This window comes from Calonectris borealis, chromosome 7, assembly GCF_964195595.1.
Source record: "Calonectris borealis chromosome 7, bCalBor7.hap1.2, whole genome shotgun sequence".
NCBI lineage: Eukaryota > Metazoa > Chordata > Aves > Procellariiformes > Procellariidae > Calonectris > Calonectris borealis.
In genome coordinates this window covers 39,321,080-39,340,793 of record NC_134318.1, presented here as the reverse complement: position 1 = coordinate 39,340,793, position 19,714 = coordinate 39,321,080, and the positions used below count along the sequence as shown (strand labels likewise).

Here is a 19,714-nt window from a genome sequence, read left to right as displayed (position 1 = left end):
TTAAAAAATCATAAACTGCCAGCTACCCAGCTGAAGAGTTTTGCTAAGAAGCAGTTTCCAAAAGAAGAGCATGTTTAGGAATGACAGTCACCAAAGCTTGAATATAGCCCTCGGATTTGTTCTCTGAGATACATATTTCAACAGAGGAAAAGAAAAGCTGCTTAGCCTATTGTTTACCCAACGAGCAATTACACTGTAATTACATTTGGTTGATTGTTCTACTTCACAGTAAGACAATCCCATTCACTACCCAAGCTTCAAGGGCATCCATAAATATATGTATAAAGATTAGTCTCTATGTTAGAGGAATGCTCGATATCTCAGTCAAAACCAGGTCCTATCATACCCACACCAGCACTCAAGATTGTGACTAAAACAGCCTGTTTGAAAGAACTTGAGGCCAGATCTACCAGAGTTACAAACATCCTAATATCTGAACTAGAATGATATAGGATCTGTCAGCCACAATATGACAATTTCTATAGTGGGCAAACAGATTTCAAGCATTGGTAAAGCTGTAATTAAAACAATAAGGACAATGTATTAACACCTGAAAAACAGGCAATCTGCGATAGCCAACATGACAAATTCGAGCCAGCCATGCTAAGAAAAGCAGATGCACAAGAGCGCAAATACAAGCACATACTGAAAAATAAGTGCTTCGGTTTACGATGATAAAGAGGAGACCATCAGGACGTCCTTCCAGGCAGATGTGCTGTTCAAAGCAAAACACCCCACAAGAGGAAGTAAAATGAATCACTCACAAAAAGTAGTTCTGTTGAATTCTTTTAATAACACTAGGAAAAATATCATAGTATTAAAGTCCTGCACGGGGTCCTCAAAAGGTTATTTTGGTCGGGATTTCTTTGTGTTTATAAACCGAACTTTTTTTTCCCAATTGTGTTTTCTTTTAAACCAACTACTCCTTTACAATGGTATTTCCAGTTAAAACACAGCTAACCTATAAATACCTGAATACCACAACACACATTGTGTGCGTAGGTTTTGTGTAAATCTTAGCGGAAATAATGGTAAATCTATTCAACACAGGGAAGCAAACATCGATTTGTTAAGCGGGGAATGTAACAGCCGGTAAAAGAATACATTGCATACATAATACAGAAGGAAAAAAATTATCATCTGGAGTATGTGAAATTACACTGATTTTGTACCTTAAATCTATTAGAAGTTACTCTGTTGGCCAATACTAATCCACTGAACAAGCAGAATGTTGGTCAGAAGTCTAACGTTTCCTGTACCAGCACAGAGAGAATATAAGCAGTCCAACGCTGTTAAAAGAAAACATGAAATCCAGCTCATGTTTCTGGTTAGGGATCGATTTCTTCAGGAACTACTGTTAACATAACATCTTCGTTGCCCCTGCGTACAACCATGTTCAACGTACTGTCCTTTTTAATAATGTCACTGACATCACTGGCTGAACTTATCGACTGTCCATTGATGCTTATAATCACATCGTTGTCCTTCAGGCCACCACTGAAAATACAAAGCAGTAACGTATTATTATAATTGCCGTTTTATTATCTTTACAATATTGTTTAAAAAAAAAAAAAAAAAGATTGCTGGATTTTTCCTATTTCCCACCCAACGGCAGTTGCACAGAGACGCAGCGGGCGTGCAAAAAGCAATCAGAATTTACGAAGCAGTGAAGATCACAATACAATGCAGAAGCCTCAGAAAGCGGATGGAGGTACAAGTTTGATGAATCCCATATTTCATTGACTTCAAAGGAATTCACTATTGCAAATAAAATAGTGCAGTAATTCTGCAATAAGGCTCCGAGATGTCGATTCGGTAGAAGAGACAGAGGCATATTTTTCTTTTAAAATAATTGCAACAAGGCAATTTAGAGGGGAAATCTTCCAAGCTTATATTCATGTATACATAGCAAAGCAATCTGAGTGGCACTGTGTGTTAACACATGAGGAATTTCAGTCCCGGATCCGTGCTGTTCTCCATGCATAGCTTATTGCAGCCACTTCACCTTACCTTCGTGTTTTAAACTTAGGCAGAGTAACACAGGCAGCGATCTAGCCCAGTCACCAAAAATGCCTGCGTGTCCTTCCCCTTGCCCGCCTGCCCATAGCCCCCAGAACCCCTTCTCCTGACCTCAGCACCACACGCAAACTGAAAACAAAACCTTCCCGACTCAAAGCAAGACGGGGCAGAACCGGAGCCGGCACCGCAAGGCTGCCCTGCCCGGGGCCGCGGGTCTCTCCCCCAGCTGGCTGAGACTGCTGCCGGGACCGAGAATCGGGGTGGTGAGGGATACCATCGACCACAATGTCTTGCCCGGTCTTGCACAACGATCTGGCTCCAAGTTATGGAAATATTAACCAAGTAACCAGATCAGACATGATTCAGCCCTTCAGCATAATCCTTCTTCACAAAACCACAGAGCAGTCATCGGCCTCTTCCGCCCGCAGAAAACGCCTTACATGAGCGTCTCCTGCAAGCAGGACGCCTTGGCCAACGTTTGCAACAAATCTGGTTGCCCATTGAAGGCATGGCTGAAAACATTTTCATGGGATAAACCACTCCGGATTATCTTGGTCTCTCACGCAGCCTCTCCTCTCGACTCATACCCAGGACAGGTCGCTGCAGAACTGCTCCGATCCCCTACGCAGCAGGTCTACGCAACGCGCCTTGGAGAGATCAGCAGAATGGGGAAATCCATAGGCAAGGGGACTGGGAGCGGGGGAGCCAGAGCAAACATGGGCTGCATTTTAATTGCCAGGCCAGCCTTCGGGTGAAGCGTCCTGATTTGAGTTTGCCTTCAAGTTACAGGGCTACATTGCCTCACATTTCTTCTACCTCTCTGATGTCCTTCTCCCACTCTCTGCTAACTATGATCCGTACTCCTATAACGATTCTTCTGCACCTTCAGATCGGACCTGCATGTCGAGGCAGCAAGTTCAGTGCCACAATGGAGCAGCCACATTATTCCTACGCTAACTGCACTTTAATTTCACATTACAGACATACACCCGTATTCTGCATGAACAGCGCTGCCAACAAGAATTATCTACACAAAGCAGCAATAACTTGGAAAGCAAGCCAGACAGCTAACACTGTATATGTCTTACAGTGGCATCAAAACTGTAACAAAAAGATATCATCCAACCATCCTCGCAGTCTCCCCAAGAAATAACATATGCCTGCTCCAAGCAGCTTTCTGCCCACACACCTCCAGTGCTACTTACACCTTTCTTGCCACAAAGATTTACTCTTCTCTTAAATGATCTCTAATTTCAGAAAATGAATAAAGTTTCCTGTTTTCTACCCTGGATTACTACGCGGTTTTGTATTAACCAAACTCTGAAGGGAAAGTGTCTCCAGCAAGAGCCAGTCAGACCAGTGCCGGTGACCACAGACCAGATGCCGTACTTCAGCCAGGCATCTCGTGAAGTGTGGTACCAACCAGCAGGTGAGGTTCTGAGCAAATACTGAGTAATACGAAGAAAAAGACCAGCTGGCCAAAACCAAAAGCTCTTCCCAGTAACGCAACTCCTGACAAAGCTCTCACATGGAAGAGTACCTCGTGCCAAGAGAGGATTTCACCCCCGATGGAGGCACGCCAGGAGAGCTGGTGGGTTTGCCCAACACTGAGGTGCTCGGGCTGGGATGGACACGTCTTCACGAGGCGGAAGCAAAGCTTCTCCCTCGCTCTCCTACAGGAGTGACCAGCAGGGCCGTGGGGAGCGTGCACAAGCAAACGTCTTTATTCAGCACTGGCATCGGTACAACAGATGTCTTGGAAGCAGTCGCTGAGAAAAATGAAAATTGAGTTTTCACACCCACTGAATCCTTGCCCTTTCGGCCGGGAACGCCGACAGGGCTTCGCTGCAATACCCTGATACGTTCGCAATATTGCCCATCGGGGACTGGACTGAAACCACAAACTGATTTCCAGCAGACAACCTAATAGCTATCAGATGGTTGTAATTTTGTTAATTTAGGATAATCAAGATAGCCAGTTAAGCAGGGAACATTCTCCATCATTACCCCCTTAAGTCAGTGGCAGTGGTTTTGAGAAAAAAGTAGTTCAACTTACGCTTCAGCTGGCGTTTCTGGAATTACTTCAATAACATAGGCCCCAGAGACAACATCAGGAAAGTCTTTATGGCGATCCTTCAGCTCTCTAGCTTTGCTGGAAAACGAAGAAACAGCAACAAAAATATTTTGACAAGATGAAAAAAAAAAAACCACCCCACGCATTTTTACTTAGTTAACTCACTGAACATTCACTAGCTGAAGTATTTTACACATGTTGACGTGACACCTCACAATTCGTTTTAACCCTTAAAAGTATTTCAAGAATTATTACACTTAATGCCTATTTCTGGTAAAGATAATCATTTCAATAGATACAGAGGATCTGAGTTAAAACATTTCAAAACTTGGTCGTTATTTTAGAACCAGAAGATCCTGAACACCTAAAAAAACCCCTTCGATTTCCAATGCTTTGTTGTACCTCTGATCCTGCACCTGCACGTGTAAAAGCTTCTAGTTACTTCCACAGGACGTAGCATCACCTGCTCATGGCCTTTTCTGGTTTGAGTATGAATAGGCAAGTCCACACAAAAGTTTCATTTTACAGTGAATGGTTTAATGGAAATAATTTTATATAAATGGAAATATGCATGTAGCTGCTGTAATTCTTGAAAACACACTGTCCTGTTTTCTCCTCGACCCTCATGACAGCAGAGGACAACACTAACAGAGCCCCAGGACAAACTAACGATGCCAACTATTCTCTTCTGAAGCATTAAGGAAAAGAAAAAGCCAGGGAGTTGTTTAAAAATTAGCTCATAGAGTCTACCTATTAGCTCAGAGTGTTCAACCACGTAGCAGATGCAAAGAAAAAGGCAGCAAAAACCGGCTGCGAGTTTTCACCAGCACCTACAGAGGCAGAGGCTGCTGGTTCGAACTCCTGGTTGTTTCTGCAGGTCGTGAGCTTGATCCAAATGCATGCAGTGACCACACTTCGGAACGGTGAGGAACCCCCACCTTTACTTACCTAGGAGTTAGAGACATCATTCGAATGCCAATGTATTTCTTTTTGGTTATAGCTTTTCCTATGAAAAGGAAAACAGGTCTTGATCAATTGCTCTTATCAAAAAGAGAGCCTCAATAGCTGTTGACTTTCTGTTTTACTACTATTTTCATGTTTTTCTCTTTCAAAGCGGTGAAGTACAGTACCTTTAGCTTGTCTGTCATGGGATTCAGTTAGGAACTTCTTGATTTTATCTGATGGGATAGCAAATGAGATCCCTGCTGTAACTTTTAATGTGTTAATTCCTATAACTTCACCATCCTGGAGAAATAAGAAATTGTTATTAGCAAATGTGAAATGTCTTGAAGAGAAATGGATGATTTCTTCCAAGCAATCACAAAGACAAATTCATACAACACGTTCCATAGTTGGTTTTCAATTTTCTAAATGGTTTCTTTAAGTCCAATTTCTCTGAATCATCTATTGATAAAAAATTCTTCTACAATTTTGGAAAACCAACGTTGATATTCATATTGCCACTGGCAGAAGAGAGATCAGAATTGGGCAGCAGACCAGCAGCGCACTCTACAGCCACTTTGGGGCTGTTTATCTCAGCAGGCACCTCGCGACCGGCCGGCAAGGTGCTGAGCAAATATCGCATAATTGCATAATAATCTAAAGAAATATAATCTAAAGAAAAATGACAGTTCACCAACAATCAAAAGCTCTTCCTGGTAACAGGACTCCAAGAGAGAATTTCAGATTAAACATCTCTGCTGACACCTGATGATTGGAACACTTCTGAAATCTCAGCAGCTTCCTTCCCTGATCTATCCCAGACAAAAACTACCCAACTACTATTTTTTAAATGGAAGTTACTGGTCCTGAAACTGTACTGAGAGTCGGGTGGGAAAAAAAAAAATTGCCAAATCTCCAAGGCAGCAGCTCTGACTAGCTCTTTCTTCCAACCTGAGCCATCCCTCACTGAGGACCACTGCCTCCCCCCGCTTCGACCCCGCGTGCCGCCCGGAGAGCTCTCACGCAGCAGTTGGGTTTTGCAGCCTGCTTCGGTTGTGCTCTCTTGGGCTCCTCCGAGCTGCTGCAAGGTCAGCTCTGACCACGTTCTACAGTATCAGCAAATAAGCCCTAATATCCTGATAAATACGTGGGGTTTTCACCCCCCCCCCGCAGTGTGATTCAAAATAAAGGGGTAGCTACGTTTTTGAACCATTAAGTACGCAAAAAAAAAAATACTGCCGGCTGCATGGCATACAGTGAGGGCAAACGCCTCAACTTTAAAATGTGCTTTTTACTTTTCGCAAGGCATGGGCAAAAAAAATTAGGCATTACACTTGCTCAAAACTATGCAAACCGTAAACACCTCAAATATTGAAATCCAAGCGTATCTTGCGATTTGCCAACATAAACACAGACAAGTGATTAGTAAGAACCATGTGAATTTTGTGTAGTCAGCCAGATATCGAATGCTCTGAATCACATTTCTGGTGTGGGGTTTTGTTTGTTTGTTTGTTTGGGTGGGTGGGGATTTTGGTTTTGTTTTTAAACTAAAAAGGAAAAATTAAAAAGCTTAACACGAAGCAAACAAACGTAAAGAAACGCTTACCAGATTTACTAGGGGTCCTCCGGAGTTTCCATACTGAAAATAAACATATGGCAAGAACACGTTTTAATATCTACCTCTTAATTCATGGCAAGCAAAACATGAAAGAAATTTCTGAAATATTTCTGTAGTAATTTTTTCATTGTCTATTAAATATGTGCAATAGAACAGTCTTACCATCCAAACCCATTAACTACACTTAACATCACCCCTTTTAGCTGAGCTTTGCAAACACTTAGTCCTTCTTCTCTTGCCAGAGCAAGTTAAGAAAGCCAAGGTTTTTCTTTTGTTTTAACAGTACCACACTAGCAACTTAGAAGATTTTAGGACAGCTCTGGGAGCTGTTAGTGAAGATTTCTTACAAGGCCAACAGTAGAAGTACAAAAACTATTGTTTTGCCTTAATGCAGAAACAAACTTGATCCTTAAACTAAGCTTGGCTTCTTTTTTAGAAAACATGATGGATTTCGAAAAAAATACTTATTTGCCAGAGAATATTGCCTCCTCCCTTGTAATTTGTAAGAATTTTGAAGTGAAGGCAGATATTGTACTTGGTGTGGTTCCTTGGGGGATTTTTAAATAACAATCAAGCGCAGATGTCCATATTTACATGGAGGAAAGAAAAGCCAACTGCGCTCACTGTTCTCAAGAACTATATCACTAGCGAAATTTTCAAAGCAACTATTCAAGAAATTTAAGAGCTGAAGGAGACGAGGCTCAGAGCAGGACGTACGTTGATGATGGCATCGGTCTGAATATAGTCCATATCGGAGTTGCGGAGCCCCAGCTCCTTCCCTCCACGCTGAGTGGTACTAACGATCCCCGTAGTCACCGTGTTTTGAAGAGAAAATGGACTTCCAATCGCGACCACAAATTCTCCTGGCCTCAAGTCTGCAGACTGACCAAGCAGAAGAACTGGCAATTTACCCTACAAATAAAAATAAAATAAAATAAAAAAAAAAAAATTTCCAAGTGTTGTTAAGACACTACTACACTGCTAGAGCAAATTCTACAGAAACATGAATACATTAATGGAGCAGAGGAAAAAAGAGAGGCTTTTACCTCTCAGGGATTTTACTCGCTCTGTTTTTTTTGAATATTTCATGTGGCTCTGTACAGAAACATCTCAATGAACTTCTGCTCTAAAGAGCGGGCTCTTTAGACCGTAGGAGTACTTTTTCCACAACAGGTACCCATTAAATCAAAAACAATTAAAAGACCAAAGGAATATCTATGCTCTGCTGTACAAAGCAAACATCTGATGATACTAGGAATGAGTTGTTTCCAACAGCTTCTTGAAATAATTAGCCAACAGCTGCTGAAGTAAAAATAATGTATTGTTTAAGAATGAACACTGAAGAGTCATGAAAGCCACAGACGAAGTGCATCAAACATGCATATGTATAGTTAAAAGCATTTTATATTCTCAGAAGACACCAGCTAATGTTTCATCTCACTTTTTTGTCAATGGAGTATCTCTTCTAAATAATTATATTGCCTCCTACATACACTGATGTCTTCTTCTGAAGATGTTAGGATTTAAAGACTTTATGGGATTTTTCTGTTATGACAGTAGGGGATACCATTATGTTTCCCTTTCAAGATCTTATCTCTGAACGTATTAACTATCATGTTATTGAAGACATTCCCACTAAGACACAAAACATTCTTAACATCCAGCATCAATAGAGATCACTGCAATTTACAGCAATTAAAAAAAAAAAAAAGGGAGGGAAGGTTGGATCCACACACCCTTGCCAATGCAATGGATCAAGGGCACCAAGTATGGTTTCTCCAAGACAGTAACTGCACAGGAACTCAACTGGCTGGATAACAGATGATTCAAACTGGACCAATAACCCCCCCGCAGCAATCAGAAAATAGCTGGGAAGTTCTTAAGGCCTCTTACTCACCAAGTAATTAAGAAGGGTGTTCTGAAACAGATCATATTTTAAATAAATCCTTTGCTTTTATTTATCACCTGCCTGTAAAATACACATCAAGATCCATTGCTCCTTTGTGTCGCGTTTTTAAAAATCACTCTTTACCCTTTCAGTGATGTTACACGGTTTTTATTCCTTTTATGTTTCATCTGTTGTCCAAATGATCCTGGACAAGAGGACAAGAGGAAATGGCCTCAAGTTGCGCCAAGGGAGGTTTAGATTGGACATTAGGAGAAATTTCTTTACTGAAAGAGTGGTCAGGCCTTGGAACAGGCTGCCCAGGGAAGTGGTGGAGTCACCATCCCTGGAGGTATTTAAAAGACGTGTAGATGAGGCGCTTGGGGACATGGTGTAGTGGGCATGGTGTGTTGGGTTGACGGTTGGACACGATGATCTTAGAGGTCTTTTCCAACCTGTATGATTCTATGATTCTATGACCCTCCTCAGGTATTTAACTACATATTTAATCATGTCACTGGACTATTTCTATTACCATCAATGGACCTGGACATGTATAATTTCAGGTTTCCACTTAAGGATGTGGAGGATTAGCAGTTACTGAACCCAAAATCAAAACAGAAGTAGTCTGAAGGGACGTATCTTTTGCTTGGCAAACTTAACTTTAACATAGCTTTCCTCCAAGCTCACCCCACTTCAAAATTCTTCCCTTTGCTCAACAAACCCATCCCCAAAAGGAAAAAGGCATTAGTATAAACTTTCAAAACACGCCAGTGATTCTAGATGCAGTGGAAGCCCCACTTGGAGATTAACTTAAACCAAGGAGTTTACCTCTCCGTTCCAAGGAGTGGGTAACATAGTCACTTTATTAAAAACCAGGGTACCTTCAAGGTATTCTTGAGCTGTGTACCTAAAATGGAGGTACATATTAGCTTAATATCCCTCCTCGTAACTCATTCCTTCTGGAAAACTTCCAGAAGGTGCCTTTTTCATCCCATACTGTTCCAAAGCACACAGATTTATGCACCTGTACTTGATGGGATCCAAAAGGTATATACTGTGTGCTCATGCAGCAAAGAAACAAGGTAATATTTAGTACGCCTTGATTATCTGTACAGATTCCCAAGTTAGTGATAATTTTTTTTCAGAATTTAATAGAAGCTGAATCTTGACTAAATTTTGGCAAAAAGGGAAAATATTACGTGTTTAAATTGGAAATTGAGAGCTAGCTCTTTAGGGGTCTCTTGTCACCAGCAGTTTGAAAGCCTGTATTGATAAGTCACCCTTAGGGACAAAAATCCACTAATATAAACCAACCCAAATGCCCATCACTTTGTATTTTTCACCTACAGTTTTACTTCAAATGTCCTAGGAGATACAGAATGTCTGTAAAGTAGAAAGTAAAGAATAAAGGCATCCGTCATCACTATGCGCTGCTGCAAATACAGAAGTTATGGTTTTAATATGTAACAAGCCTGGTCCTGTGTATCCTTTATCCAACTTCGTTACAATTCCACCAGCAAAATTTTACTCAGATGAACAGATTGTTTCAATAAAACTCATTGCCAAATCCCAGACAGGATAAGATGCTCGATGGAAACTTATCCTTCAGTCTCCAGACAGCAAGAAAATAATTAACCAACAGCTTGTTAAAGAGAATCAGTTGGAAGAGCAACAGAATAGGCAACACAGTGAGGAGAAAAACATTTCCCTTTCTAATGATCTTTCAGAGGAAAGTCTTCACAACCAGCAATGCCCTACTATTAAATAATAATTATCCGTGGTCCCTATCAGTGCCACAGCCATAGATAAACCCAACCAAGGCTGTGGTTTAATTCTGAGAAGGATTGAACGGTGATACCCAGTTTCCCCGTCGCGTTTGCAGCGCGGCAGACAAGCAGCAACATCCCAACGCAACACGGCTCAGCAGTTCATCATCTCCAACCACAGCCCCGACTCCAAGGGACCTCTCCAGTACAGCGGGAAGAGGCAGCCACGATTAGCTGTGCTGGGAAGCACGCAGCATATGCAACACAAACAGCCCCATATGGGTATTGTTTGGATGGAGGGAGCACCCTGGCCCTTCTCTCGCCAGATGCTATCAAGCTTACGTCGCACGTGTTTTCAAGATGTCGTTGGTCAAGAAGTGCATCTCTTTTTGGCACTGCTTTTCCTTACTAAAAAAAAAAAACAAAACACAACACCACCACAAAAAGTGGCTTTTGTTTGTATCCCAGTGCACTGAAAATGGATACTTTATAGAGAAAGAGGACATTTATCAGCAAATGAAACATAGACAAGCAAAAGAAAACAGAAATCTTTTTTTTTTCATTAATAACAAAAAAAAAAAAAGACCGGTCGTGTACAAAGTCAAAGATTTATACAATGTTCCTGAGTTACAAAAACAGTCACGAAGCCAAAATCGCATTTGGCAGCAGAAAGAAAATACATGAACAATCTCTGACTAATACAATTACTTTTGATTGTGCTGAGTTTTCAAGCCTGTGCCTATACTAGCTAGGCTTCAGTTCAAAGTCTAACGCTGTATGGATTGGCTGTGGGTCATCCGTGTGATTCAACACGCCTTCTGGAAAGAGTTTGGCTAACCTTTCCTTTGCTAGGAACAAAAATCAATTGCAAAAATCGCCTCACATATTATGAAACATAGCTTTGGAAAACATGTTCTCTATTCCTTATAATTTCGCGGTGTGGTGCAGAGCAGCCTAACAGCACTGCATGTAAATGCTCTTATTAGTGCCTCTACAAGTAAATGCCATAAAGAATTGATTGTGATGAATATATGCATTGTGGTGGATTTAACTTTGGGGTTTTCTCTCTAAAAAAGCTTAAAAATAACATTGCCACATTCAGGGCAATAAACTTTCCATTATCAAAAAACTCCAAGTATTTATTTAAATTGCAGAGGTGGTTTTGAAGCGCAATGGGTATAAAGGCAATCAAAATCCCTGGGCATCAAGGGATCGGGTGGGAAGTATGTCCTTCTGCAGCCCACAAGAGGAGCGCTGGAAATGCAGAGCAAGCACTTAGAGCAGCGGTTGTATCTAGAATTGTACCAGAACACCCTGCCTGTGCCCTCACAGCCTTCCACCGGCAAGCTCTTGCCTAGGATGTTAATTGTCACTCATTGTAAACCAAGCTTAAGTGCTTGGGTCTAGGGCCCTTAATAACTATACTTAATAAACGGGCACTCTTCAATTTTTACATAACATCTGATGGTCATCAGGATGACGTAACTACTGGTACAACTCGTGATTCTCTTCGGTTAACTATAGATTTGCCGCAACAGTTAATTAAAATCCCAGGCAAACGAGCATGCCTTGCAGCACAATGAACAGGGAGCCAGAAACACCCAGCACCTAAACAGCTTTCCCAGTGACTCACTGCATGACCTTGGGCAACACATAACGTCTTTTCTTTCCCTCCGTTTTTCATTTGATGAAGCCTCGGGGCTCTGCTGGGATCCGTGTTTACTCAATAAAACAAATCTGCAAGCAGGCATTCTGCAAGTACACAGAAATAGGACTAAACATGCAAAACCATAAGTGGCACATGACTCACTGTTTACACCCAGCCGGAGAAGGAGCCATTAATTACTGTTAATATTTTAAGCCTTTCTCATCCCAAAGGGCTTCAGACATTTTTATATATGGATTTGACTCAAACCCTGGATAAACATAACTCCCACGAAATGCAGAGCTGCACACCACCACAAGAAACAGCTTCATCCAACAATAAGACGCAGCTATCGTGGCACGAGAGATTAGGACAAGTACAGAAGAAGAGCATCGTCGGCCAGGAGCCAGATGTTCACCTGATGTACGTTAGCAACATAGCTCGAGTTGGGTAAAATAACCGGAGCCTTGACAAATCAGCTCTGAAACTAAAGGAAGAGGGAGCACGTAACCACCACCGGCACAGCCGGTGCCACAGAGGAATAAAAACCAAGAGACAGACGACCATAACCAGTAGGTATTTCAGTTGGAACTTTTTCATCCATGAAATAAGTGAATCTGTTTCTACATTGGCACAGAAAACAAGCAAATCCCTTCTCTGTTCTGTAATCCCCTTCGTTTGTGGAAGGAAGATCATGAATTTGCAGGAAGTAGTTCAATAAACTGACGAAGAGGAGACAAATGTTCAGAGTTCAATTTGTTTTAAATTGCGACAGATTTCCTTCATGCTTTTTATTTTTAGGTGGAAAAGAAACAGATGCTTGTATGGTACGCTAATTCAGCTGTATGTAACTCTGGCAAAGCACGTAACTTCCCTGGGAATTGCATTTCTGTTCTCATTAATGAAACTATTTAACTCTCAGAGTACCTTATGGCAAAATAAAAACACAGGCCATGAGCATATAAAAATGTAGAGTATCACCTACAATCTAGAAACCGCTTGACAAAACGCCAAAGAAAATGAAAAACCCAAGCTGAATGCATTACAAACCTCCAAAAGTATTTCATCTATAGTTAGAAAAACAAAACCGAGTCTCCTTATCTAAATATGGAGCATGGGAAGCTTGCAGAAAAAAAAAAAAAAGAAAAAAGGATGAAGCGTTGTTTTGCTATGTCACCAGGATTTCAATTATCTGGCAAGATATTGCTGTTCTCCCTCAAAATAAGATCAAATACCCACGCTGGAGGTGTGTGAGCATTTTGCTGTGCGGGGAGCTGGACCGGCGTATCGTCCCCGCGGCGAGGGCTCCTAGGAGCTGAAGATGGCAGGAAACCACTGCTGCCTAAACTGGTGAGTAAACAGGAGTTAACATGCAAGCTTTTTACAAGCTATTTCATTTCTATGGGTCCTGAAGACTTCTGGAACCAATATGTGGGCTTCCTCAGGCTCAAAAGAGGAAGCAACGTAATATTCAGCGACAGATTTCAAAGTAAAATAGCATTTTAGAAAAGCCACTTACATCTGGTATTCAAGTAGTTTGGTTTTTCAGAATGCAGGCTATTAAAATATTGATACATAAACAGGAAAGTTTGCTTTCCTGCTTCCTCCAGTTTGTATACACGGGGAAAAAAAGCAAATCCCCTCTGACCACAAAGATACAGACGCTGCATTGCCTCACGAAACCACCGAAGGAATGAGGGCAGAAGGTCTTGTTGATTTACAAGTGTCAAACTAAGTGGTTATTAGTAAAATACGGGAAAAACCTGAAGCAAAAGGGCTGAAATACCACCGCAAATTAGAGATCGGTCACAAACCCACTGCTGCTGCATCAGTTAGATGCCAAATCCCGCCTGGGATACAGAAGCCAGTAACTGGTCACACTGAGGAACAAAAACCTTCAAACCCTGGCATGTTTTCCATGACATAGGTGCTACTTCAGAGTCGATGGCAAGTGCCTCATGGCTGGTTTTTAAGCACGTAGGGGGAAGATACACCTCAAAATAAAGTCATTCACCATGCTCCCCCCTTCTGTACTCGCTGCCAAACCATAGGCACCTGCCACAGAGATAAATTTCTGCAGAGCAGAGTCCAATTTCCAGAGGTGAAAGGGGTTTCCAGGTAAAAAGCTACCTCCACCTTCCGCTACTTTTGGCTTCCAGCTTTGGTTTGGGCGAGGGCACAGGGCTCTTTTATAATTCTACCCTTCCTTAACCCTGACATTGCCCATTCAACCACCCCTAAAATTTTCTTTCCTCCTTCTGGTGTTCAGTTTTCAGCAGCTGTATCACACGTTCTCATTTAACAAGGTAGTTATTTGTCTTGAGACGAATTTCATAATCCAGCTTTGCCAGCTCAAAAGCATCTGCTCGCTTTGGAGTGTTGTGCAATATTTTTGATGGGTTTCAGGCTCGCTGCAGTATCACACGTGCCACACAGGATGGATTATTTCACCAGCCTCTGCCTGTGCTGCCGAAGTTCAAATTTTTCTAGGGAAGTTTTATAAATTTCACATGTTCATATCCAAATTGTCTGCAACCGGCTCTTTCTAGTATTGCCGCCTCCTCAAAGCTGTTTGCATTTGGAGGGATAGTTATATTGCCTTCGCATTTACCCCACGACTCCAATCTTACTTCCTCTTTTCAACACTTCAGCAAACCGCTATGTCTCACTATGGACACAAGAAATATAGTTTTTCTCTTCTACAGACTGTAAAAATAAGCATATTTTAGGATTAGAAGAACAATTCCAAGATTTCTATTCCTCATTGACTGCAATATGTTCTTCCATGGAGAAGAATTTAATCAGGGAAACGGTTCATTCTTACCGGTGCCTAGATTTTACCACTCTCTTTCAATTCCTATTGCACTCGGCAAAGCCAAATTAGTTCTAGCAATGTCTTTGGCCAGATGTTCACAGCTTACAGAAAAACAGCACGCAGGCTGCTGCAAAATCTTAACAGTTTTAGGAATACCAGCTGACAGCCGAAACTCGTACTTCAAGCCCAGCTCTGTTCCTAACCACAGAGGCATTCTTCATCCTTCAGATCCTGCCTTACCATGCCACAGAAAAACAGAAGAAAAAAAAATTTCTGCAACTTTGATGTCACCTTCAATTAATTTATTCAAAAGGAAGAACTTCACCTCTTACTTCAGAAAAACGCTTAGGGATGGTTTTCATGCTATATCCAGATTTTTAAAGGGTTATTTGTACCGTCACATTGACTGCTTTAGTCATCAAATACATTTCAACTTCCAAAAAATTATTACCTCTGTGATTTTAAAAAGCCTTTTACAAATCTGAATGACCACAAGGAATTTCAGTACAAAAAGGAACGCTCAAACACCGAACCTGATGGATATATAGAGTGTCACGTGAAAGTTCAGTCTGAAAATCAACTTCTCAGCTGACCGCGTTTCCATTTCAACTTTTTCTGAACACTTAAAATTTTGTGTTTCTAATTCTCCAAGTGCAAAGCATCATTTGTCCTGCAAACAGAGGTGCCTCAGACCACACCGTGGATTGGGATTTCCCAGTGCCGTGTCACTAGAGCTAGCTGGAAAACTGGTCTCTCATCCCAGAAAAAAAACAAGCAATACAAGAAGTTTTCCCCAAGTCTTCTCAAAATGATCCTGAGATGCACAGGCAGGGGCCGGGGGGAGCAACACACAAGGTACTGGATTGTACATCCGACAGGACTCTTACCAAGGATATGTCAGACCCAAGTTTATATCCATATTCTATCTAATTTAGAGCAGAGACGTGAAATTTGATGTCCTGCTACCCAGACGGATGTGCTAAGCTGACATTACGTGAGGAGGACAGGGGGGGCCCGCTCACCATCTTCTGCAAGAGCTCAGCCGCCCGGCACCGAGACACTTCCCAAAGTTTCATTAAAACCAACCCTTTTTCTCATAGACAACTGAATACTAAGGGATCAATTCCCTCCCCTCTCCACCCCCAAAAAGAAAAATGTAGCTGATTTGGCTCTAGATAGCTCTAAGACAGAAAAAGTTCCTGCCTTAAAGAATTTGCAAATATATATATGTAAATGAATTAGGCTGCAATGTTGATGTGCCATTTGCAAAACAGGGTCACAACTATGTTCAAAAATTAAACCGATGGAAGAAGACGATGACTATCGTTTAATTACACAGCAGTAATTTTTAAAAAAGAGTAGTATCTGCCATCTTGCAAGTCATAACTAGAATTGCCATTCCAGTCCTGTTTAGCAGTGGTTTTCACTGCAGACAACTCATCTGGCTCAATTCTCTTTATTCCAAGCTGCTTCCAGTCTTCCAGGTTCTCCCTTCCCGCAAGCAGCTCACCAATTTTGGAGCCATTTCTTTAGGCTCTCTTCTTAAGTCCGCAGAACAATCTCTCCCATCAGGTCAACGTCTCCTCTCCTTGACTCACCCAGCTTCTCTCGTCTCTGAAGCTCCCCTTCCTATCGCTTTAAGTCCTTTCCTTCTCACCATCATTTTCTGACCTACTTTCCCCACCACGTTGTGCTTCCAATTTTAAATCACTTTTCCAGCTGCCCTTCACTCCCTGCCACATACTACTCAGCCTAATGCTGCCAGTTCTCATCCTGGGGATTTTTCCCCTTTGTTTTGTTACTGCAGATCTGCTTTTGCTTATTTTAATATAAAAACGAGAAAATAAACGATTGGTAAATGTGTAAATAGGTTACCTCAGGAAAACAGAGGAAAAAACAGCATAGCAAAAAAACATTCTTGGTATTATGAAGGTTTTTTGCCACGTTGCTGTTAAGAAGCTTTTAAATAAGAAAAAAGAAAGAGCTTTTAAATGACAAAGGTGGCAAGGGAGCAGCAGGAGCACTTCATATCTTGGGTCATCCAAGAGTTCTGCGTTAGACGTCTGATTCAGTCATGAACTCTGGCACAAACACTTTTGACCTCGCTGGGGAATAGGTCTGAACTAAAACAACACTGCGAGATCTACATGTTTTTGAGTCATGTGTTTCAAACGAAACATTCTTGCCCGTTAAATTTGGAGGTCATTAACTAACAGTCCAAATAAGGGAAACCGACATGAGCAGCACCCCAAGCAATCACATACACCTAATTGCATCTACATTACACAGTATTTTGACACAATATTCCACTTGCACTACGTTGCCGACACGTGCAGGACCGCGTGACGGCTTCTCTGCTGTTACAGGAGGCAGAACAACGCTGACAGCTGTATGTTTGACAGGGAGGAAGACTATGGATGGGAAGCTGCATTCCTCTTTGTTCAGAAAACCACTTGCAGTGTAAGAGCATCTTTCCAAGCTGGCGTTAATGTGCATGTTAAAGATGCTTCCTGAGATATTTTTCCATTTTAATGCCTACCGCAGTGTGGTACAGCCCTTCACAGGCACAAATGTATCTTCTAAAAGCAATTTGTGACTTCAGTATAGGCAGACAAGAAAGAGGGATACGTCCCTCTACTAACTACAAGGGAACAACCCCCATTTCTTCTCAGAGGGAGAGAGTTCGATCAGCCAATGCGTGTGTAAACCAGCCAGTAAACGATGTTTTTTCTTATTTTGAGGATGCAGACAAAAGTGCGACGTACTTGCTTGCACTACGCTGACAGGTGATAAAATTAACCACTACCAACCACAAACTTTTAAAAATGTGTATCCATCTAGCTCAAAGATTCTCTATAAATCCATTTTAGACCACTAAACTACTAGCCTTTCCTTCAAACGTGAAAATTAGCAATAGCTTTTGGAAAGGAGGATACTAAATTAAGAGGGATAAAATGCATCTTGCTTTAACGACTCACCTGAGAATCTATTTTAATTAGTGCAATGTCAGCTTTTTCATCAACATCTTTAATTTTAGCTTCATATGTTTCACCGTTTTTCAGTTCCACCTTCACCCGGTTTTTGTTGGTGACGACATGGGCGTTTGTCACTATCAGTCCGTCTTCTGAGACGATGAACCCTGAACCGCTGGCAACAGGAATCTCCCTCTTCGAATAAGGAAGTCTAAAAGACATGGGAAATAAACATTTATCGCTGCAAAAAGTTGAAAGATCACAAATCATTCCAAATAATACACGGCCAAAAAGAGTTTGGTGTTTTTTTAATACTTTAGGATATCTGCTGTTACTTACTATCATTAAGAAGATAATGCACGTGCATTAGTTTAACTTTTTTTTTTTTTTTTGCCAGGAGTCTTAAATTATCTTTAACTCTTAAGCATGACAAATATTTATAATCTCAAAAACCTCTTTGCTATTACATGGCACCAGTCAACATTCCCGGCACAGTGGCAGCTGTTTTCAAGAATACAAAAATCAAAACCGGGCATCTTGTTTACTTGCGAAATAATTCAATGTGAACCACAGCAGGAGCTATCTTCTCCACCACATCTGCAATAAAGTTGTATTTGTGCCGCAGGCTATTAGGATGTTCTTGGCCTGAAATAGAAACAGAAAACATGTCATGAGTTCTTCAAGTGACAGGAGAAGGGTCATTGCAAAACACCTGAATTAAAAAAAAGCTCCAAGTGGCTATCTTTCCCCTCCTTAAAAGTCATCTGCAGCATAGCCCTTGCCCCCAGATTTCCCCTCTGCCTCTCTGCAGAGAAGCGGCAGCACGCTTTATCATCAGGACAAACGGATCCACGAAACCTTCTTGTTTCAAGTGCACGTAACCTGGCCGCGGGGCAGCGGATCTGCGGCTCCGAGGGCGGCTGGTGCAGCACACCCCGCCGCGGGCAGCTCCCGGGGCTCAGGCTCTGCAGGGTTCCGTCCGTGTCTGCACTGCCCCGCTCTTCCGTTGCGAAAGGGATTTGCTACTCCGGTTCTGCTCTCACCTCTTTTCTGGATCGTCTGTTTAGCTTGTATGGTCTTCTCAGATTAAATAAACGGGCTCTGTTCCTCTGCCAAAATACGCCGCCTTAGTGGTTTTTGAAGTCTCATGCTGCTGCATTTGTAAAATGCTGAGGACAACAAGGTCCTAACCCCAGTGTAAGCCTACAGCAGCCGCTGTGAAAGGTCATCTCGGGTACGAGGTTTGGGCTGCCTCTCCCACCGCTGTCCCCACACAGCTTGAACCACCAGCCTCTGCCTGGCACCTAAACGTGGATGCACATTACATACGCTCTACACAACCATACTCAAGGCATCCTTTCCACTGCCACCACCTGGGGTCCATCAACCCACAGTGGGTCCCATGTACTTTGGAGTTACTGAACCCCCTCAAGGCTATAAAATAGATACGCGCACGAAAACAATGGGACCACAAAGCTCTGCATTCCTGGGCAGTGCTGTAACACAAAAGCTCATGGTCACTGAGTATTCAAGAGAGGTCAGCGGGATTTTCGAAAGCAACTGGATACCAAACTCCCATTGTGGCCAACAGAAAACCTGTCTGCACCATCAGATGCCTAAAAATCTCTGGAAAAAACTCACAATTCTGACACAGCTTCGCCTTCTCCAGTAGTTCGAGGGCAAAACTTTTTTTTTTAAATTGGGAGCAACTAAGCAATTGGAACACCCCAAAGAGTTATTTTGTATTTCCCTAGAGGCAAGAAACACCCTTTGCTTTCATTAGTCTTCCCATTTTATCTGATGCACCCATCTCACGTTATAGAGGCACAAGCCAAATCTGCAATTGACTTTCAGATGAGTATTAATGTGCTGTGCTGCTCCCATCCACCCTTGCCATTTGGCTTCCAAATCCATCCAGAGATTAAAGCTGTAAGCAGCTTGTGGATGCTCTAAGTGCCTGTGATGGTGTAACACG

At 42.0% G+C, this 19,714-nt stretch overlaps 1 protein-coding gene across 1 annotated transcript in view; it reads right to left on the bottom strand.

Annotated features, from left to right (window-relative positions):
• Window positions 1-773: 773 nt before the first annotated feature.
• HTRA1 (HtrA serine peptidase 1) overlaps window positions 774-19,714 on the bottom strand; it is a 34,501-nt gene continuing 15,560 nt past the window's right edge. The window contains exons 2-9 of the mRNA XM_075155235.1: window positions 18,285-18,384; window positions 17,746-17,950; window positions 7,371-7,565; window positions 6,642-6,674; window positions 5,224-5,338; window positions 5,042-5,099; window positions 4,076-4,171; window positions 774-1,497 (exon numbers count right to left, since the gene is read on the bottom strand). Of these exons, the coding sequence (XP_075011336.1) occupies window positions 1,329-1,497; window positions 4,076-4,171; window positions 5,042-5,099; window positions 5,224-5,338; window positions 6,642-6,674; window positions 7,371-7,565; window positions 17,746-17,950; window positions 18,285-18,384 (971 nt within the window). The 3' untranslated portion in view covers window positions 774-1,328. The remainder of the gene's footprint in view (window positions 1,498-4,075; window positions 4,172-5,041; window positions 5,100-5,223; window positions 5,339-6,641; window positions 6,675-7,370; window positions 7,566-17,745; window positions 17,951-18,284; window positions 18,385-19,714) is intronic.